Source organism: Triturus cristatus, chromosome 1_2 (assembly GCF_964204655.1).
Source record: "Triturus cristatus chromosome 1_2, aTriCri1.1, whole genome shotgun sequence".
In the NCBI taxonomy this organism is placed as follows: Eukaryota; Metazoa; Chordata; class Amphibia; order Caudata; family Salamandridae; genus Triturus; species Triturus cristatus.
Genome location: NC_140580.1, coordinates 1,067,227,010 through 1,067,250,725, shown reverse-complemented (window position 1 = coordinate 1,067,250,725; position 23,716 = coordinate 1,067,227,010). Strand labels below are relative to the sequence as shown.

Below are 23,716 nucleotides of genomic sequence, written 5' to 3'. Positions count from 1 at the left end.
GTTGGAAAGCACTCTGCTGTGGAAGAAAAAGTGTGTTTCGCAACTTGACATGCCTGTACTGCAAAGATGTATGCAACACTCATTTGAATTTTGACTTTGCGGCCCGCAATAGGCTTTTGGTAATAGACATAATAGACATGATGTCCCTCCCCAATAAACAGATTTGTATCTTCATTAGAGAGGGCAGTGTCATTAGGACATACATTTCAATCTCTGCGTCACTATAGCAGATCTAGGGATATTTTAATTCCCTAAAGGACACAACAAGGAGAATAGTTGCATTCTGGGACTGAAAACCTGACACAAAGGTTATTGATGCAATTAGGTTTCTCATGGGCCTAGGGCTGCTTTGTGGTTTCCTTGTCAGTGGACAAAAGGGCACTTCTCGCTTGATGGAGATTGAAAACAATATACCTAGATAGAAATTACAAGATTAACATTTGAGTTTAGCTCATTGTTCTAGATTCCAGGTTCCAGGTTCCAGGTTTAATGTCTTTATTTCGATAATAAAATCATAAAAGACAGCAAAATTAACGTATACAGTTTGAACCATGCATTTCAATCACCATATACTGTCCAGTTTAAAAATATTTTTTGCACACAATAAAAGCTATACATTTAAAAAAAACCCTTGTTAAACATCCCATTTGTATTTAGACAATCCATCTATGTGAATTTTTAAAAGCATAAAATCAGTCGATAAAAACCATCTTAAAATACTATACAATGTCCATTTTTGGAATGAAAAGTTTTAAATACAATTCGGATGAGCAATCATTTCTATCTGTTCTAATAATCCAAACCCAGCCAAGGAATTTCGCTGTGCTCACCACAAACAACTCTGAGGTATTCGTCTTCAATGCCCGAATGGCCTCCACAGAACTACTGCAAGTAAGGCGTTGGAACAGAGGTTTTATCCATTTTCTACGTGGGTCTTTCCCTCAGTCTCCTTATGGCCAGGACACCATTTGCAAAATTCGGTTGCTCCAGTACCCCAGTTTTTAGTAAATGAATTCAAGGGCAGAGATCCCACCCGAAACTGATGGTAGAGTTTCTTGTCAAGGGGTCTGGTAATGATATCCCAGTAGTTCTCATGGGAGGGATCCAACTTATTAGCCAGAAACCTTCCTGATAAACTTGTAGAACTAGAAGCGGACACTAGGGTTTGCCGAACTGAGGCCCAGTACAATGCTTTAAATTCTTGTTTGGTGGGAAACACATTGGTTCCTGGAGACACCCACAGCTGTTCCAATCCCATTTCCACCAGAATGGTTTTTACCATGCGTAGCCATGGAATTCTCCCGGAGCCCTCAATGGACCTAACTTCTACAAGTTCATTAGCAAATATGTTCTAGATTATATTCAAATGCAAGTCTTTTCTATGAGAAGTTCTTGAGCGCAGTAGGAGTACCACCGTATATCTGCATGTTGTCCATGGAGGAAGGAAGTAGTAGACATTTGACTGTCTACAGTTTCATTACTAGTTTGATGACAATGCTAAATACTAGTGGGGTTGGCCTTAACCCAGAGTGAATCCAACATTTAACTAATTGAAATGCTAACCAGTGGTTTTCCAGCTTCAACTATTGTTTTCTTTTTCTTTCTCTTGAACATGATCTTAACTACTAATGGCCCCGTTATGAGTTCTTTGGATTCTGATGCACGGACACCCGGAAACCAAAGTCTCCAATTCTGGCTAGTATCACTGCATCTAAATCTGGAGAATGTGAGTCATTTCCTACAGAATGGGAAATAACATGCAGACCTGAGGTTACCAATTCTGCATATTTCTCCCTTCAGGGAAATAACGGGCACAAATCTGCACCTGTTAACCACTTGCTTTGGAAAGGTGGTAAATGGGTGGGGATTCTTTGGGGAGGTCAGTTGTGTGGATTGCAGGGTCCAGAGGGAGGACTGAGCAAGAAAGCGGAGAGCTGGGTGAAAAGTTTGCTGCTCCCTAATGCTGCAATATGAAGGTGGAAGGGGACTAACCACAGCAGCTTCCTGCAGCCACCGTTGTTCTAGTCAAGGCTGGGTTCCACTCAAAGCCATTCCAAATTGTCTGGTAGCTCCGGACCACTCAGAATGAGAGCTCTAGTTGATGACACAGATGACAGAGCTTCAGTGCTAAATAGATGGTGACTAAAGTCTACAGTTTTGAAGCCTGAAAATCCAAATAGAAAACTAGAGATGGTACCTCCACATCTTCCACTGCTACTTGGAGTACATGATGGGGAAAAGTAGAGTTTAAGTTGCATGCTTTGTGAGGGCAAATCATCTATCCTAATCAATTTAAATAAACCCTGAAATTCTTCTAACATGACGGTATTCAATAGCTTTAAAAGACATTGATGAAAGGCAATTTTAATACTTGCTCAATATGCTGGGTATTAGAATGGCTTTATTAGATCTGAGGTTTTGAATGGCTGTCATACTAACACTGATTATAAGTACAAGCCAACCATATTAGTAACATCTGCTGTTGTATACTTAAGTATTTTTGCAAGCAACCATAGCTGGCAATGAATTATGATTAATATAAATATATAGTTCCTTTTTGAAATCAGTGATATATTGTGTGCCTTCTTCAGAGAATAAAACAGAGGTGTCAGTGTACATTTTTCCCAGAACCTTTGTGAAGGTGTAATCTTGAGCTTTCCTTTCTTTGATAAAATTGTGGATCCCTTGTATTCATTTATGTAAAATACCTTAAGATGTTCACAAATCTTTGCCCAAGACAGATGGCACAATACAAGAAATCTGGAATTTAATAAAATTTTCAAAATATGAAATAGGTCTCTTGGTTGTTGGATGGTCTCTATGATCTTTAAATTCAGTAGGTCATATCTTGTCTCCATTCTGTGAATTCTATGAGTACCCTTTAGGATCAGAATGCGTTTGGCAGTGTTGGACTGTTGTGACATATGATTTGTAGTTTACAAGAACTACTTATTAAACTAATCAATGAGGCATTACACTAGGCAGAGGTCTAGGACCTAGCAATAATAGTCTTTGGAGAGGCCGATTCAGTGTCTTCCTGCGGTTGCATATAGAATTGCTTGATTAAAGAATTCATAAGTAGGATCTTTATATAGTGAGGTATTCCTTTATCTCAGCACTTTCCCCATAGGTAGATATGAAATTCTGTTGCTTAATGAATGACTTGAACTTAGGAGCTTTTAAGGGGTGACACAGAGTTTTCACTGTTATAACATTCAGCAGATTGAACAAGAAGTCCCTTATTTATTAAAGCTTTGCACGAGCGCATGAGCAACACAACGTAATACAAAAGAGAGCAACAATTTAGTAGCCATTTCAAAGGGCCATAGGTTCATACTTTCATTAAATAAGGGCCAATGTGTTTATTTGCACAAATCGGTGCAACATTTTCTGGGTTAAATACATTTTGGACCAAAGTAGATTTATTTTAAATGGAATGTAGGAGGATGAAATAAACAAAATAAATATACAATTTATGGTGTAGGACCTAATTTGTGCCAAAAAGGCCATTCTGAGCAAAAAATGTCCTTTTTGAAAATGTGAAAGGGCTGAGATAGTGATGAGATGCAATTTAGAAGGAAGAAGTAAACCATATATCAAAATCTTTGAAAATTTGGAGGGAAGAAACTATTGCTTGGGCAACACATTTAAAATGGTCTGGATGAAAGGGTTGTGAAAATACACATGGCTAGGATAAAATACAGTACATATTGCTGACAAATGTGTCAGGAATCAACCCCAGAGTCAGGGTGAGCCTTCCTGGAAAGCATCATGATAAAACTCAACATTTAGGCAGAATACCCTTACCTATCACGTAAAACAAGTTACTGGAAGGCCTTTTGCGACAGGGGCTAAGAAGCTGTGGGCCTGCGGGGTCAGGAGCCCTAAGAGCAGGTTTAATTTCTGGGACATAGAAGGGAGTTTGATGGCAGCATTCTGTTTGCCTTTCTCCATCCCCTCTGTGTTCTTAAATGTCTGAATTACTTACCAAGACAAGTTTCTTTAACTATTTGATCCACCATTGCTGTGACTCCAGAAAAAAATAAGACTTCCACAAACCGGCTTACAACCCTTTCAGTTCTACTGATGTATCCTAGTTACTGCGATTCCTCTACCTTACCTTAGTGAGCATCATTCTGGGATAGGGCCATGAAGATTAGATTACAGATGCACCCCTAATGTGTCAATATGTCTTATACAGATTACAAAGGCACCCCTAATGTGTCAAGATGTCTTATACAGAAACCGGAAGAACTACTTTCCTACAGAAGATTCTTAAAGTGTCCAAGTCACCTTGATGCCTGGATATCATCCGCCTTTCTCTTCCCTTACCGCTTTTCCCTAAGTTATCTTCAAAATGTTCTCTATCCAGACAGGGTGTTTGTTGTCTTAAGAAGCTGGTGGATTAAATTTGCTCCTGAGAAACTACAACATCTGAGAAACCACAACAACTCTTTAGTCCTGATAAAATTCAATTTTTAACTTACAAAAAATATTTAGTAGTTATATTTTAGGGAATTTATTTTTATGCATAATATTTTCAACATCTCAAAGATAAAATGCTTAGTTTTTGTATTGCAGGTTTTCAGATCAATAGATTTGCACTGTAATTGTTTCCAGTCCATTTTTTTTATCAGAGCTCTCTTTCATGAAACATATTTATATACCCATAAACAATCTCAAAGAAAACAAGACACCTACACATAAACAGTGCAAAATGGGTGTCGCGTAATATGTTTTTTATTGTTCCTTAGATAACCGTGGATAGTACAAATTCTTTTTTCTTACAAACAAAATCTAATGTACTTTAAACTTTTTGCCCTAAACAAAATGTTCTAGAGGAAACATATTTGCTGCACAATCTCCACAAAAGCCGGTTTCGCCACCTGTTAATGCTAAGATACTTCCACAGCAAAGAGAGACATTTTCCTGATAAGTATTAGTATTATATTTATCCACATGAAATCGACTACCTTGGTGGAAGGGTGAACACTGATATAACATTTTAGGTTAGATTTTTCTCTGAAATCAAAATCCTCCTTCACATACCCACGTAATTCAATCGTATTGAAAACTAGACACTCATCGCTTCGAACCAACAAAATGCCACCAACAATTTTGATAAATGACAGACAGACATTTCACGTTATAGTTTGCTGGATACATAAGTTCAAAAAACAATATGAGTACAACACCTGTTCATATTCATAATACATACTCAAGCCATCGTGTTTAATAGTTCACTAAGACACCAATTTTCAGGGCAGGGTCCACCATACGGACCTCAGCAGCGTTCGTATATGAGACCAAAAGACAGTTGAGACAATAGCTGCAATGGATTGCCCGTGAAAGTAGCCCAACTTGGCCACATATGCTACCAAATTGGGCTCTTTGACTAATATCCGGCCCGCTCCCCCCCACCCAACTCCCCAGTAAGAACAATCACATCCAGAAAAGCTGGTTGTGGGATCCATGCAGTCCGTACAGAGGGCAGTCCTAACCAGGAGTTTTGCAACAGTCATTGCCTTATATATTAGGTCGGTTAGATTGCTACTTGAAAAGAAAAAGACAAGTCTTTAGGTGCAGTTCTTTCTGCAATCTCTTAGGTACACAGGAAATTGATTTTGCTCTTTTTTGTCTCTAGTACAGACCTACTGAAATCTAGGAATGCTGAGGTGATGCTTCAAGCAACTTTCCTTCTGCAACATTACACTTTATTTTGGCAGCTTTAATATATATATATTTATGTATATATATGTATGTGTGTGTCCCCTTCTTTAAATATATTTATTATTTTTTGCTTCTGTCCATCGCTAGGTAGCCAGGACTACAACTCGTCAGATCTGATGACGTGGAACAGCGTGACGTTATAAAGAACTTGATGCCCATTGTTCCAGGCGTACAGGGCTCTGTCCTTCGGGTTGTAATCCAACATGGAAATGTGGGAGTATTTGTTCTGGAACGGAATGTCAATGTACTCATAGGTGGAGGTTTTGGTTTGGTAGGCATAGTGGACTTTGGTGCCTCGTGAGTAGCTATTGGTGACATAGAGAGTTCCACAGATGATGAAGGCTTCACCTGCACTGTGCTTTGGGTAACCAGTGCTCCAGCTCTGAATTGTCGCCAACGTATTGGGGTCCAGTTTACTGATGACGATGTTGCCAGCATTTTGGTTGGTAGCATAGACCACCCACAGACCATTTTCGTCCACCATAAGGTCAATGTCTGACAACCCACCCCAGGCATAGTGATACATGTTATTGTAGCCAGCATAATCCAGGCTACGGGTTTTGAGGGTGGTCTTTGTTTTCAAATCAAAGCGGATGATGATGTGGCTTTGGATTTTATTGAAGTAGATAGAGCCATTATAGACCACTTGGCCAGTGCCGGACCATGGGTGTGGGAGGCGATGAGAGCTATAGTTACCCATGTTCATGAAGTCACTCATGGAAGGATACTCTCGGACGAACCTGTTGTAGCAGTAGTCATCCATGTACCAAACCTAAGAGAAAAGAAATGTTATTGTTATAATCATGAATAAAGAACCTATTGGTGACCACCATGGTTACTTTTCAATAAAAAGAACATCTGAGGAACAGTAGGCATGTCTCACGCATGAAAGAATTAATTAATGAGGAGGGACAGCTAAGAAAAAGGTAAAGGAAATCTATTCAGAGGATGGACGCCCAAGGAAAGAAGTACAGAATTAAATAAACACATCAAGAGGACGAAGACTGAAGAGAAGGAAGGGGGTTCGTCCAAAGTAATGGCTAACAGATCATGGGAACAGTGGATGAAGGAACACTTCAAAAACTATTTCATAACTCTGTGGGATAATGATTTTATTCCAACATACACCAACCATCAACCACTCGAAAATCAGAAAACTTTAATTGCAATCAGAAGGAATGAAAACAAAAATGTTGATTCAGTGTGAAGAATCCAGGACTCTCCATTTTCTCTGCGGTTTCCACTTCATTACTTCTCTCAAGAATTATTCCTCCAAAGAGTCAAATATCAGCAAAGATGAGGTTTGCATGAGGACTGAATATCGTAAATTATCGAGAGTGAATCATATGACAGTATTTACAGAATGGTCCAAAAAAGGTTGACAATTCATACACCCGCTTATGCTCAATGATATATATGCCCTTACATAGAGGGAAATGTGTTTAATCTTCTGGCCCATTGCTGACGTAAAGATCACAGGTTAACATCAAAATAATAATTTATTCTGCAACACTAATATTTTAAGTAGAAAGAATAGCTTAAAAGAAAAAAATGAATCCACATCACGCACCAGTGCCTAATTATTTACTCCATCTTTCCACAGCTATAAGCTGATCTAATTTTGAAAGCAGAAGCCTTTGCGCATATTGTAATTGAAAATTACCAACTACAGCTACACAGTTAAGTGCAGCCTGCACAATATATGTAATGTATACTTTTTGGTATGTTGTAAGGGTACACAAGGAGTCGCAGAGGAGTTTGTGACAATATATTTGATTCCTCATGCAAATCTGTAGACACATGTAATAACCTTTTTATCTGTGGTAGTAGATAGGATACTTTATTTCGTATAATATCTGGGCAAGCCACGGTCTTCTTTCCTCTCCTAATATTTGGCTGGCCATTTAGATCAATCTTGTTAAAGAAAAGAAGTGACTATCCGATAAGCACACCTTTTCCATTTGCACTCACGTAAAACAACTTTGTAATTTGATAGTACTATGTCAGTGAAAAAAGCATACATATCACAGCTTGGAATACATGTTTCATTGACAATAGAAAAATGCACTGCTAAAGTGAAGCTGCAAAAAATGCACATCTGGTTATTGGTTAGAAACAATGATGAAAGCTGTTCAATGTAGTCAATTTTAAGCCTACTTTGTGATTTAAATTGAATGACAAATAATAGAGATTCCTTCTAATTTGTGTTGAACAAAAGCAGCGCAAAAAATTCATGTTCAATTGAAAATATCTGATTACCAGCTTTATGATTGTAAATTTTCAGGAAATCAAATTTCCGTAGAAAGATAACAGAATCATGTTTCATTCATCTCCGAAAGTGGCACATAGTGTCCTGCTTAGTTTATCACTGAGTCACAGATTTACTAAAGGTTTGTGCTGACGCTAACACGCCGTGATGTATCGCCCAGTAGCACACACTGTACCAATTGATCAACGTTCACACGCAAAAGCGATTTTGTGCTGAAAATTTATCCTCATTCTGCACCAGATCATTTTCAGCCATCCCCATGTTAATGTAAGCAAGGAAATGTATGTCTCGGGTGGGCCAACACAAAGTCTAACACACTAAATTTGCGTGTTTTCGCTTTGCACCAAATCCTAATGCTAAATAACAGCAGGCACAAGCAAAGGTTAAAACAGTATATCGGCTGATATACCGACCTTTAACATGTGCATTGGCCTAAAATACACATCTTAAATGTGCTTTTGTCCATGCCTACAAATTTGTACTGGAGTCCAGCCACTGCTAGACCACCTTTGCTCAACAGTGTAAGGCTTAGCATCATGCAGAACATTCATCTTTAACCCGAACACCACTGATTGTGTCATCGGCAGAAAACTCTAACTAAGGGCCTGATTATGAGTTTAGTGAGAGGACCGCCTGCTCACCACGGCCGCGGTCGGGAACATGCCACCAAGCCGGTGGCATCCCGACCACCGCATTACGACAGCATTGCGGACTGCAGTGTGTCGGCAGTGCAGCCAAGGTGGTGGCATGCTTCGGCTTTAGGAGAGAAGCCTGACGCAATGCCGGCCACTTTGCTGTGCCTCCTGCAAGTTGGGCGCACTGTTTCCATGCACCATGTCCTGCATGAAAAACAGTGTGTGCACCAACAGTGCAGGCATAACAGGGCACAAAATGGGCCCGGCCACAATCCACATGGGTTTATTTGCTTTGGGGTTCTTTTTGTGGCCCTTTACCCGCCTTACCGCCAACCTTTTCAAGGTGGTGTCCCCGCCATTTCAAGGTCAATGGAAAGGCAGGTCATAATTCCCACGCAGTGCCCTTGCCGGCGCTGCCAACATTGACTGTCTCTGTTCTGACCGCTGCGGGATCTTGGATCTCAGCAGTGGCGGTGGTCTTGAAGCTGTCTCTCTGCCCGCATTGTACTCCGGCAGTCAGACCACCAGGTATTTGGGTGATCGAACCGCCAAAAGGCGACGGCAGTTCCCAGAGCTTCATTGTCGTATTCAGGCCCTAAATCTGGTGTTACACTATTTTCTACCCTCTGTGTAATGCAGTGCAACTATTTTTCCTTCATAACTCTGTTGCGTGAAGGACAGTACATCTGGGCCTAACTGTAGGTTCTAGAGACTGCTAATATTACTAGTAGACATATACAAAGATTTTATTATGCAGACGAAGGTTTTGTGCATTATTGATCTTCATATAGTGTGCAAAGTACTTGTAGTAGAAAAAAACAGATATTTCCTTTACTAGTAAATAAATGATTTGTTAGTTCGTTATTTTTACTTTCTAAATGCAATATATATTTTAACTAGAACTGGGAGAAATTGAAATTATTCCAGAAAAATCCAGAAAATTCTCATAATTGCAGTTATGTGAAACTCACACAATTTCACACTAAGCAATTTTGCATAATTGTTTTGAAGTGAACACTCGCATCGAATACACCTAACTGGTGTGAGATTCCAATCAAGAGACTTTTTCTACTAAAGCCAGTTTCCTATGGGAATCTTGTGAAACTTTTGTACACAAGTTGCACACTCACTTAAAAAACAGTCACACAAGATACCCGTAACTCACAAATTTGGAATGAGCATATAATTTTGCATAATTTCACAAAATGTAAGCAAAATATACAATATTTCATGAAGAAAATTATGAGATTGCACATACCCTTAATTTTAACCCACAACAAGCATAAACAACAATGACAATAAAAATAAAGTTAAAACTGAAGCCTATAACTGGCAAGTGGTGGAGTTCTGCTATTTTACAACCTTAGAATATGATAAGTGATTACTGATTACAGGAACTTTAAAGGCCTCTGCTGCTTTTGGCTGGAAATGTAGCAGCATGTGTTTACACATGTAAAGTAAAAAAATTAACTTAACACAATAACATGCACAAATCAACATACCAACACAAGTAAAGCTTAACAGGGCACAACAAACCATACAAAAAGGAAACAAAGCACTCACAGCACAACACAACAAAATGACATTGCAATAATGAGGCACAAAAAGACTGCAGGACTAAAACAAAAGAACATATCACAAGCACAGAGAAATGCAACAAAAATGTTTATCCAAGCACTCTTGTCAAGGATTATCCCCTCCAGAAACCTGCTTTCATAATATGGTGGTAAAGGGAAGCTGCAGGAAGCACTGTCTTAAGTTACCACCAAGGACATGAATTAGTACTACTCAAAAATGTTTTGTGATCTGGCTAAAAGTTGTTCTGATTATATGGAAATCGTTTTTGACAATACAAATCCTTGGCAATAGGGAAGTAAGGTTGCTCTGGTATTAGTATTGCCATCAGCCAGTTCTACAGTATTTGGAGCCTGTCCTGAGACATGTCCTGGAGGCCTGATCTGCAGCAGCCATTATTAAAGTGCGCCTCTGGCACCAGCCCTTTCAAAGACTTTCCTGATCATCACTAGGAGGAGTGGTGTTGCCAGGAACCATCTGCCTGTTAATGCTGCAATGCCCAGGAATTACAAGAAATGTCTGGAAGGCTTCAGAATGGAAACAGTGTCTTGTGGAACTGATTACTGGACATGTTTTCCTCTCCAAAGGATTACAGAGGCAAAGAAAGTGCTGATGCAGTAACCCAGAGGCATAACAAGCAATGTTGTTTCCTTGTAACACATAAGCTATCGAATATGTTTCCAAGTAAAGGGGATCATTCACTCATTTTAATTTTTCATGCATTCATGAAAATGTTGTGCCTTTTTTCTGCTCTATTAAATCTTTCTTCCTCGGCCCTTTAATCTGATCAACCAAAGCAAAACAATTCCGGGTCATAGTCAGAGTGCCCAGGTATCATGGGCCACTATCAATGCTCCTGGTAAATACCATTATAACAGGGTGCAGTATTTACCAGTGAAGGTATTTAAGGTATTTCCAAGTCCAGTTCGAGTGCCCGGCTCAGAATAAAGCATGCCATGCCGCATGGAGTTTGCTGCATTTTTTCCCTGTTTAGAAAACGGTTTTCATGTTCACATTTTGTTCAGTTTTGCAAAAGATTTCCGCTGTGAAGCAATTTTTACAGAAATCAGAATTCCAATTTGGCACAATTTCCCCTTCGCGCTGAAAGAGGAATGATCACTGAACTCATCTCCTGAATTGTTTTAAAATGTATTTCTTTGAATTGCTAGCTGCAGCTTTTACAAACTAACTATCTGATATTTCTTCCTCTATTTCTGTTTAGGATACAACTTCTCTACACAATAATCTGTATTTGCTAAAAAGCGTCTTCGCGAAACCGAGTCACCTTAAACTGCCTCTCGCTTCTTTCACTTCAGATAAATTTGCATTTTGTTTTTCAAAAATGTACGAATCTGAAATAGTTCCTATTGCAATGTGCTTTGTCACTAGCCTTAGGGGTCCATTCTGCACTAGATTACATTTAAAAAATCAATGAATCAAAGATGAGTGTTCAGTGTTTCTCCCCTGGAATTATTTTCATCTGGCTGATTAAAATTGTGCCACCGCAGTGAGTGGCTCAAATTGACTAATTTGAATAGCATACCTTAATCAGACAGTCAGACTGCTGATTCAAATGGCGTTGCTTGCTCTTTTATGAAATAGTTTACTTTTATGTTCGGAATTCTGTCACTTGAGTACCTCTTGTGTACTGCCAACCCTTAAGAATTTGAACTCTGTTCCCGAAAACATCTGAATCACGCCTAATTTGTTCTCCTTCAGGAAAGATCTGAAGACCCATATCTTTAGAAGCCACCTCAAAGACTACCCGAAGACCCATATCCTGGAGACCATCTCAGAGACTATCTGAAGACCCCTATCTTCAAAGGCCACCTAAAGAACATCTGAAGACCCCTATCTTCAATGAGCACCTTAAAGAACATCTGAAGACCCTTTATCTTTAAAGGACACCTCAAAGAATATACAAAGACCCCTATCTAAAGGCCAATATCTCTAGAGGTCACCCCAAAGAATATCTGAAGACCCATATCTCAGAGACCACCTCAAACACTTTCGGAAGACCTCTTTCCCGAAGACCATCTCAGAGACTATCTGAAGACCCATATCTTCAAAGTCCACCTAAAGAACATCTGAAGACCCCTATCTTCAATGAGCACCTTAAAGAACATCTGAAGACCCTTTATCTTTAAAGGACACCTCAAAGAATATACAAAGACCCCTATCTAAAGGCCAATATCTCTAGAGGTCACCCCAAAGAATATCTGAAGACCCATATCTCAGAGACCACCTCAAACACTTTCGGAAGACCCATTTCCCGAAGACCATCTCAGAGACTATCTGAAGACCCATATCTTCAAAGTCCACCTTAAAGAAAATCTGAAGACCCCTATCTTCAAAGGACACCTCAAAGAATATCTGAAGACCCCCATCTTCAAAGGACACCTCAAAGAATATCTGAAGACCCCTATCTAAAGGCCAATATCTCCAGAGACCACCACAAAGACTATCTGAAGACACATATCTCCAGAGGTCACCTCAAATAATAACTGAAGAGCCATATCTTTAAAGGCCACCTTAAAGAACATCCGAAGACCCTCATTTTCAAAGAACACCTCAAAGAATATCTTAAGGCCCCCTATCTAAAGGCCAATATCTCCAGAGGCCACCACAAAGACTATCCTAAAACCTAAATCTTCTGAGGTAATTTCAAAAACTCATATGCTCACCACCTTCTCATTTCCTGCCTCTCCTTCTCCCAAGCATCCAATTTTCCAGATCCCGTCTTACAGTGCCTATTTTGGGAACCATGCTCAGAAGTGCCCCTTCCGATGCATTTCCATATTACACAAGTGGTCTCAGAACATCTTGGCTAAAACTGAAATTGAACGTACTAAGAACGTGCTGAGTGACTCCTAGTAGGACATTTCCTCATTGGCAGAGAATAGGCAAATGAGCGAATTCCCATTGACCCCACGTGCTTTACTTAAAAACATGGACTGCGTGGACTCATATCCAGTGCCAGAATTCACATGTTTCATACTTCCAGCATGAGAAGGCCATTCATTCAGTGGTTTTCCTTTGTGTGCTCCTGTGAAGCCCACTTGAACTAGAATTCAACGAGAAACACCAGGACTGGATAAGCCACTCATCCATGGAATCTGGAAAATTGAGAGGTCTTGGAAGCCCCTGAGACATGGTGCTGGTCCCGAGTCTTCAATTAAAGCTCTCACTGACGCTACATTGGCACTTTATTTAGGTGCTGTGCAAAATTAAACTTTAGATGCAAAGTCTCAACTTTTACTTCTATTGAAATAAAAAAAAGTGTGAGGACTTTCTGCAATTTGACCTGAAAGTGAAATGTCCCCAAAAAACAGTTTATGTGGGGGTTTGGGGAGCCACGAAACTATTTTTTCTGGGAGACTTGAATATGTGAAACTCACATGTCTTCTGTCATCAAGGACCACTTTAACGCTCCTGAATCCCTGCTTCAGTAGCTCATAAAGTCATGATTTGTCTGTGCAGCCTTGTACTAGCAGTCCTAGTTCTGAAATTATAAGAGGATGAAAAGCACTGGAACCACTGGAATTCAAGAATAAACTACACTGGATGAGTTACTCACACATGGTATCAGGAACTAAGAGCGCTGCACTTCAATTCACGTGTGCATGCTTTCTTGTATGTTTACACATGATCAGGCACTGTTGGTACTGGTAAGAGTGTTGGGGTGGAGTTGGAGGGTATTGGGGGAGTAGACAAACGACGGGATAGGGAAAATAAATAAATAAAAACACTTACCTTGCTTTTGCCGCATCGCCGACTCCGCAATGCTACGAGCGCAAGGTAAGTGGTTTTATTTTTATTATCCCATCGTCAGTCGACTTCCTGCCCCCCCCGTCCCACCGCTCTTACCTGGTCTGGCCGGACCTGCACATGATTAGAGTCAGTGCTTGAAATAGAAAAATAGATGTGCAGGTACTCTTTACCAGAGTGCCTTCTTGTTTCTGAGAAGTGCCGGTACTCTCCAATTAAAAGCATTAGGTTTTTCTTGGCAATAGCAGGTACTCTCCCTCTCAAAAGAAAAAAGTGCTGGTACTCAATACCAGACAGTACCGGCCCATTTGAAGCACTGATTAGAGTGAAATGAAAAGCCTGTGAGGGTCCACTGACCAGTCCTACGCCATTAGCCTACTTGACAGATGAGAATCTTGTAATTATCCAACATTCTGAGGCAGACAGCATTTCCAACTGTTGGAATGCACCATCAACAGCATAGGACAGGGGACATAATATATAACTAGGAAGGTGCTAAGTTAATAATAGGGGATAATTAATCACTGGTTATAAAAATATCATTACAACAGCTATGTTACGGTTACCATATGACTCCATGTCAGGAGACTACGTCATTGCATGTCCCCGCCTTTCACTAACCACCACAGTGAATTCTGGAACTTGTAGTCTTAGATTAATCGGACCCACTGGGTTATCACACCTGAAAATAATGAATTGTGAAAAGAAAAGTCCAAGCCTTTTAGAGACGCGTGATCGTCGAATGGGGGTCGCCTGGTATCGCTAACCTACCTGTAAGATCCCAGAGTCTAACAGACGCCCACAGCCAATAAAACACCTGAACAGCAGCAGCATCACGAGACCACTGGAGCTGAAAGCTGTGAAGATGCTGTGACTGAGCAGATGAGTCTAGCAGGATGGCATGAAGCTCGTGTGCTCTGTTGCCTCGTTTGGTGAACTCTCCACTGTTCGTGCCTCAGGCTCTGCTTTTCAGGAACTCTTCAGCCATTCAAGCCGCACAAAGGGAACTGTTCAGTCTTTCAGCTGTGATTAAAAAAGGTCTTTACTAGCCCCTGGCGCAATTGCCTACTGTGAGACCGCAGAGCCACGAACCAATGCTGCACGGGTTGCCTCTGATAGGCCGGATCTCAAGGGGATGAGAGGCGGCGCAGAAAGTGGACTTTTCAGATCAGAGTAAACTCGCCGAAGACTAGGAAACCAGCAGTGAAAACCTGTTCATGTTCAGCAGATGCGTAAACTGAGCAGCACCAGGGCCACCAAGCAATCCCTAAGCAGGCTGGATGAAATACTACAGCAGCAAACAGATGTTCCCAAATGAGCGGTTTCATTAACCCCAATTCTACAAATGATTAAGTTATTCACCCCAGTAACACTCTGCCAGAACCATGCGCACCGAGTGCATGAATAACCTTGCGTCCCAGTATCTGCACAGCCGCATAGCTCTGTATGGGCTCGACCAGTCCGCCTCTGCCCGAGCTCCAGCACTCTGGAATTCTGCCATCCAGCTAGCTTGCTTTCAGGAAAGCACCTAAGTCCGACCTATTCTAGGCACATGACATTAAGACCAGCGCCAAAAGACCCACTGGAAGGAGTGTGCATTTTATCAATGCAATGGAGATGTTAAGTACAACTTATGGTCACTCTCTTTCCTTTGCAAGGTGATTGAGAAAGTGTAAGGCTCTTCCTCGCTGAAAAGACAGTTTATAAGGAAAACTTTATGCACACATCTCATTTAAAACCAGTGCATACATGTAGCAGTCATGTAAACCCTCCATTCACATGCCACTGAGTGTGTAAACATTGATCATAGAAACAAAACGTTTGCTTTCTTGTTCTTCGAATGCTGTCAAGAAAACCCATAAGTAACTTACAAGGTGTTGCCAGCATCTTTATACGGCTTTATTCAGTAATACGGCCGGTGGTCCTGGTTAGGTGCCTCTTTCCAGCCACCCTTCTGTCGCTGTCTGTTTCTAAGTGGAATTGAGTCCGGTTGAAAAGTGCAAGGCGACGCAGCATTCAGCTGTGCTCGCGCTCACATATCACACCGACTAAGAAAGGTTATTGAAAGTGCTGTCAAGTGCACTGGTCACAGACAAGGGTTGGCAAGTGGAATCCTTGGTTTTGTGTACCTCCTTTTCGCTTTTCCTTTTCTTTTTCATTTCCCGTTCCCTTTTCATACTTTGGGAGGAAAGTCAAAAAACTACCTGTTGTCAACAACAAAGTCAGACTTCCTGCTGCACACACAAAATCTTGCAAGCCTGTGGGACTTGGCTCTAGAGGCGTCAACCACTTACCGCCCTTAAGATTGTAAGCATTGGATGAGAGATATAGCAGGAAGGGGGAGAGCTAAAACACAAGGGAAAAGCACAATAAGCCATTCACCATCTACTTTGAGATCAAATCTGTTTCTCATCCTTCTGAGGTCAATAAAATAGACACTGATGAGCTGAGTAATTATTCTGGTTATTTGCAAAATGAGCAAGATCCGTTTCTGTGTTATGTTTTCTAGTATTTGTGTGGCCTGTAACTGCCAGTGGTGTGGTATCTGAATCCTGCTGTGAGCGTTTTCAGACCAAAGCCTGCATAACTGATGAGAGGGGTCTCTGGAGGAGTTAGGTCCATATAAAATACACAGGGCATACTTACAAGCAAGTGCGGGTTAGCTCTAAAGTTAAAAACTCAATGCTCTGTCACTTTACAAACGCAGGGATGCACCGTATTTACAATAATATGGCGCACACTGGGTGTCTCCCTTGCGCTGACATTAAATTAAGCTGCCTAGTGCCGACACAGGCACCCTTGAACCATAGTGCAAGCATGCACCTGCTTTGTAACTTCTATGTGTGCTGCATTGTGCAGCACATATAGAAGTTGCAAATAGTCATTTTTTTAATGATTGTTTATGTTGAGGAAGGGACACCTTTATGCACATAAACAATCCTTCATGGCGGTTTACTCCTTCTATGAGTGCTGCACAATGCAGCACACAAAGAGGCAGCAAAACCAAGGAGAAATAAAGCATTTCTCCTCGTTTCACCATGTTAAGACCAGGTTTTTACTAGTCTTAATTTTGGTACTGCCTCCTATTTACGCCACCCTTATAAATAGGGGGCAGCATCAAAATCAAAGGGTGGTGCAACAGAACATATACCACAATAGCCATTGCCCACCCCTTTCATGCTAAGTATACTATAGAGTGAAAGGGTGCCTTATTTACAAGGATGTGTTAAACCATGTTAAGTGGATTAACAGCGCCTTGTAAATACAGCAAAGCCCCTATTGCCACAGGAACGTTGTTAAAAGTGATGTTCCTGTGGCGTTAGGGGCTTATAAATATGCCCCATACTGTTGTGAGAAGCAGAAGAGGTCTTCAGAGAGATGTATGGGTGGAGGTAGCCTATGTTTGGATTTTGGACCTGCTTTATGATGCAGATGAACCACTTCTCATTGAGAAGCCTCCTATGATAGATTGTGCTTCACAAAGAGGCCAACACTCACCTGCAGAGAAGGCTTGGAGGAGCACTGAGGAATGTGTGAATTTTGCATATTTGTTTTTGCATCTTCACAAAAAAAATACTGTAGTAACACAAAATTGCATGAAAAGTAAAACTGCCATTTAGTGCTGTATGTAAGCAGAAAACGTGTCCTTGCATCTATTTTGGATCCACGGATGCATTTCACAAATCAAAACAATGTAAAAACACAAGGGTTGTGAAAAACAGCTGCTCATATTCTGGTCATTCACGTTGCTCCTATGCTTCTGTTCTAAAATTGTACACGCGGCATCAATTTGGATATTTCATGTAACAAGAGTAACACAAAATTCCCACAAGTATGTGAGATTGTACAGGCATCAAGATCATTTGTCCAGGCCAGATGCAGCCCTTGCAATGAGCTTGGGTGCTCTACGGTTTGGGTTCCTCTTCTCTGGTTCGGGTGGTCAATCTGGATTACCTTGTGTCCATTCGACGTTGCTTCATACATTATTGGAGCGTCATGCTTCCAAGCTAGGAATCGGAGAAAAAAAGCTGATCTGACCTTATGTCAGAGATGAATCCATGCGTGGTCTACTGGGTGTTTGAACAAGGGTGAGTTGAGGGTTGTGAGTTGCACATGGGCACAGATCATGATGAAATAGGGATAAACTGTTTTTTGTCGGAGAGGTAGGTGGAAAGGATGAGGGAGAAAATGGTGAGGAGTAAGAGGAGTTCTGGGCAGGATAGTAGGTAGCAGCAAAGGCTCGCATGGTGATTAGGGGTCTCAGGAACAAGAGAAATTGTGGGTAACAAGGAGTAGCACTGAGAATTCAATGAAGGACTTTGATGAGTGCCCCTGACAGTGCGAGGGAAGGGGAAAGAAAGGGTGAAGATGGAGGAAGGCAAGTAGCAGCAGTAGAGATTGTTGAAGAGAGGTAGGGAAAGAAAGGGGGAAGGCAAGTAACAGCAGGGTAGATTGTTGAAGAGGGGGAGGGGAAGAATGGGTGAAGATGGGGGAAGGCAAGTCACAGCAAGGGAGATTGTTGAAGAAGGGGAGGGGAAAGAATGGGTGAAGATGGGGGAAGGCAAGTTACAGCAGGGGAGATTATTGAAGAGGGGCAGGAGAAGAAAGGGTGAAGATGGGGTAAGGCAAGTAACAGCAGGAGAGATTGTTGAAGAGGGGGAGGAGAAATAAGGGTGAAGATGGGGGAAGGCAAGTAACAGCAGTGGAGATTTTTGAAGAGGGGGAGAAGAAAGGGTGAAGATGGGGTAAGGCAAGTCACAGCAGGGTAGATTGTTGAAGAGGGGGAGGAGAAATAAGGGTGAAGATGGGGGAAGGCAAGTAACAGCAGGGGAGATTGTTGAAGAGGGGGAGGAGAAAGAATGGGTGAAAACGGGGGAAGGCAAGTAACAGCAGGGGAGATTGTTGAAGAGGGGGAGGAGAAATAAGGGTGAAGATGGGGGAAGGCAAGTAACAGCAGGGGAGATTGTTGAAGAGGGGGAGGAGAAATAAGGGTGAAGATGGGGGAAGGCAAGTAACAGCAGGGGAGATTGTTGAAGAGGGGGACTGGAAGAAAGTGGGGATTATGAGAAGGGAAAGGAGCAAGGGATTTAGGAATAGATAAGAGATGTGACTGGATTGTGAGGATGGAAATGTGTTAGACGGGGTTGACACGCAGGTTTTTTTCAGGGTGTTGGATAGTTGTGAGAGGCGGGGGAGGGGTATTGAGAGTCCTTCAGGATGTGTGAAAGTGTAAAGGTGCCACAGATAGTAATAGGTAAAATTGTGAAAATATTTTGCAAAATGTTACAAAAATTGCACAAAATATGTAAACTTTCATCAAGTGTCCTTATCTGTATTGTGTGTGAAAAAAACGACTCGCAGACGCACCTCGCCTTTATACTTAATGAGGGATACTGGGAAGCGACTTGTTTGAGGAAAAAAGTCTCTTGGCTGTGTCTATATTGTTCCCACAAACATTGTGCTCAAATGATTCTCCTGCAAAATGCTGCTCCTGTGAAGCTATGTAACGTACAATTCTAGGATTTCATGCAATTTCACCCATGTAAAAATAAATTAGCCTGATCAAGCCGGTAACTGATTGTAGATAGCTGAAGAAGCAATCCAGGGATTCAGGATGAAAATGAATGTGTTGGCATGTGAAAAGAGGCTGAGTAGGTGCCGCAGGGAAATAGAGCTGTTTTTTAAACCCCGTCATTAAAATGAGAGCCAGCTCCGGCAGCACCCCCCATTTTTGGTGCGGAGGAGGCTGGTGGTGCTAGCAGACTTCTTGCCCTACCTGCAGAGCAATAATGGCTGCAAATTACCCCACTTCGCCCTTTTTAAGTGCTGTCACCTGCGGCCCGGTTTCTGTGAGGGCAATTGACGTCTGGTGGACACTTGTGGACAATAAAGCTTATTTTTATTTAATTCTTCATACAATTTCTATGTGCTATAAATAAAAGCTATTACTATTACACAATGTAATATTACTCAATTTACGAACTTTGCAAGGATTAAAGTACGTGTGACCCCCACCGAGAAACAGACCTGTGACGTTCACTTCACAAGTCTACTGCAAACAATTAACTGCAGCTCTCCTGCTGGCCTCTGCGCTACAACTGTAACCGACACCTTTTCCAATAACATGGAAGTCAAACGTGATGTTTTCTGAGCAGCCTGTCTGTCCCCAGCTCCATAGGGACGAAGCTGGCCCACTTAATAAGCATTGCAGCACTCGCCATCACAACCTGGTGCTCTGAAAATAGCTGCTCTACTTTCGGTTCTGTATTCTGCTTCCTTATTCAACATTTGAGAAATGTGAGCTACATGTTGCCCGGGTTATGAACCACACAAGCTGATTTTAAATGTGCAATGTAGGAGTTCTTTCGAGCTATCTGTCCCTCTGCTACAAAAGCCTCATAGATGTCTGTATATATTTACAGACACCAGGGTAGGACTTGTCAGCTGCTCGCTCCATAGAAAATCCAGTCAGGTATTCATGATTGTCAATAGATACAATAAACTACTTTTTATGCCCATTTATTACATATCTGTTGGTCATTACAGAAACCCTCCTGGACAAATTAAATAACACTAGGGCTACGAAATCGTAAACTAAAACATTAGCTGGGTGTCACGTGACCTATACTCCTTGATAGCCGCCTCCTAGTTGACCACCCAATCAGGAGGCGTTTCAACTCTAAAGAGCAGCAGGGGAGAATTACAATGAATGAGGTTCTTCTATAGTAAACACCATACATTTTGGAATATTCTACATTTCTGCACCAAGCATCTGACCTCTTCGACAATGTTTCCTGTAAAGGGGGGGCCGCTTCGCCCTCCCGCCCACATGGCGATGCGGCGCCCCCCCCTCCCCCGGCCTCTCGGTGGTGGGGGTGCGTCGCGGGTCTATGACGCACGCGGCGCGCTCCCACCACCGATAGGCTGATGCCTCCCCCGTGACCCGGAAGCAGCGGTACAGCTTCCGGGGCAGGGGGGCGGGTCGGCCGGGCTCGGGCCGGCTGGGCCGGCGACCCCCGGGGGGCACAGTCCCATAAGAGGCCCGGGGAGCGAGCTGGGTGCCCTCTTGTCCCTGGCTCGCTCCCCACATACCTCGTGTGCCCCCACACTCGGGGCGTTTAATTTTCTCTTTTTTATTGCAGTGTCCTTCGGCGGAGGTCTGGTGGAGGTGATCGGTGAGGCGGGCGAGATTTCGAGAGCAGCACGGAGAACGCAGGGGTCGCGTCGGGGCATCCTCCCTCGGGACCCTTTTTTCTGACGTTGTTTCGTTTTGTTCCCAGTAGATCGCCGGGACAGCGAGGACGAAAGCCGTCAGCTACGCGAGTGCGGGGGATTTCCTTGGTGTTTCCAGCTGATCGCCGGGACGTCGCTGGGGCCGCCATCGGAGCACGCGCATCACGTGGAGAGAAGGGAGCTTGGCGGCGCTTGGCCGTGCAGCGGGTGGAACACTGATTTATCGGTTTTGTACTGCAGGGGAGCGACGCGTGTCTCCCGGCCAGCTTTAAGGCTGCAGCGCTAATCGTGAGGGGCATTTTCAAGCGCAAGGAAGTGCCTTTCCCGTCTGGAGCCTCGTCGGTTTCAGTCACAGTGCATGAAGGCGTGGGAGGGTTGAACTCTACAGCCCTTGGGTCCCGCATCACGTGTAGAGAAGAGAGCTTGGCGGTGCTTGCCCTTGCAGCGGGTGGAACACTGATTTATCGGTTTTGTATTGCAGGGAAGCGACGCGTGTCTCCCAGCCAGCTTTAAAGCCGCACAAAAGGGGGTGGTGATGGACGGAGCATCAGAACCAATCAAACACTCACACCCAGTCAACAGATCTGGGTTTGATCCATCACCGTTCTTTAGCCCACTCTGCCACCCCAGTTCAGACATGCTTGCTTGAATCCAGTGGCAAAGTGAGCAAGGGACTCACGTCTGAGCATACCCTGCCAACTTATGGCGAACAAAGCGGTACAAAAGGGGGTGGTGATGGACGGAGCATCAGAACCAATCAAACACACACCCAGTCAACAGATCTGGGTTTGATCCATCACCGTTCTTTAGCTCACTCTGCCACCCCAGTTCAGACAGGCTTGCTTGAATCCAGTGGCAAAGTGAGCAAGGGACTCACGTCTGAGCATACCCTGCCAACTTATGGCGAACAAAGCGGTACAAAAGGGGGTGGTGATGGACGGAGCATCAGAACCAATCAAACACTCACACCCAGTCAACAGATCTGGGTTTGATCCATCACCGTTCTTTAGCCCACTCTGCCACCCCAGTTCAAACAAAGAACTAAAGGGCTAAAGAACGGTGATGGATTAAACCCAGATCAGTTGACTGGGGGTGAGTGCTTGCAATGTTCAACACTCCGTCCATCATTTCCTTTGGTTTTAGCTTTAAAGCCGCAGCGCTAATCGTGAGGGGGATTTTCAGGCACGAGGTAGTGCCTTTCCCGTCTGGAGCCTCGTCAGTTTCAGTCACAGTGCACGAGGGCGTGGGAGGGTTGAACACTACAGCGCTTGGGTCCCTGCAAGCTATTTGTTGACTCAATAGCTTTGTGGTTTCCTTCCCGAGCGCAGCACATGCGGGGGGAGAGATCTCTTAAGCGTTTTTTTTTTAACTTGCACGAAGCAGATCATTAATTTTAATTTTATTTTAACAGCAAGAGCGTCAGGTACCTTCCAACCTATTCAGGAGCGGCAGCACAGATCGTGAGGGGCAGTCCAGCGTTGCACAGGTGTCTACTACTACGGAGTGTCGGCTGTGTCCAGGAGCAGTGCACGAGGACGTAGGAGCCTGCGCAGAGGGTGCCTGAGGACACGTACAGGGGTCTGCATCCCGGCGCTGCTGGGAGCCAAGCGGGTTAGAGCCTGTTGCTCACCTGCCTTGCTGGGTTAGCCAGTATTGAGGCTCCGGTAGCGTGGGTGCTGTGGCCGGTCGTGTTCCTCCATCAAAAAACAACGGTAAAAGTGGTTACAGGTCGCCGATTGTGAAATATGCCGGGGGCGCGAGTTAATAAGAGTTCCCGCATGGAGCAAATGATGCAGGTTATGATGCGCAGGATGAGGCCGATGGATAGGCGCTTGGGTAAGGTGGACGAGTTAGGTAGGAGTGTGGCAGAAATTAATCAGAGGTTGGACGGGCCTACTGGTCCACAAGGCAGGCCAAGAAGGGTAGTCAACCCACCTCAGCCTAGAGGTGATTTTGCCACCCCTCCTAAGAGGGCCAAGTCCAAGAAAACTGCACGCACAACGCCCAAGAATACAGCTGAGGGGGAGGGTTTGCCAGGGGGAGTGCCTAAGGAAGCTCCCGTGATGCCCCCAATGGCACCGGCGGGTCCAGCTACACTTATACCAGCATTGCCGGTTGCCCCACTCGGGGTCATTTCCCCTGCCACCCCCGTGAACATTGCCCCCGTCGGGGTCCCAACCCCCCCGAATGATGTTGTCCCGGTTGAATTGGCATCCCAGATAGCTGCCGTTTTACCCTGGTTACAGTTGGGGGGGGGGGTATTGCCATCCTCTCAGGATCATTCAGCAGAAGCCTTGAAACTGGTGGAAATGATTAAGTTGGTCAGGGCGGGGGAAGGGGCACCATTGGCACCAATTACTCCCCTAACAGGTTCCGCCAGCGAGCAGACGGCAAAGAAGGATGGTGCTACATCGCAAGGCAGTGACAGTGGTAAGGAGGTGGCTTTGCCGTTACTGAAAGATGGTGCTAGGCCCTCAAGGAAGGAGAATTTGGGGCAGCATGTGTC

General features: G+C 43.3%; 1 protein-coding gene across 2 annotated transcripts in view; it reads right to left on the bottom strand.

Annotated features, from left to right (window-relative positions):
- Window positions 1-4,552: 4,552 nt before the first annotated feature.
- LOC146868665 (noelin-like) overlaps window positions 4,553-23,716 on the bottom strand; it is a 147,445-nt gene continuing 128,281 nt past the window's right edge. For both annotated transcript variants that reach the window (XM_085612799.1, XM_085612790.1), the window contains exon 5: window positions 4,553-6,502. In XM_085612799.1, the coding sequence (XP_085468925.1) occupies window positions 5,828-6,502 (675 nt within the window). In that variant the 3' untranslated portion in view covers window positions 4,553-5,827. The remainder of the gene's footprint in view (window positions 6,503-23,716) is intronic.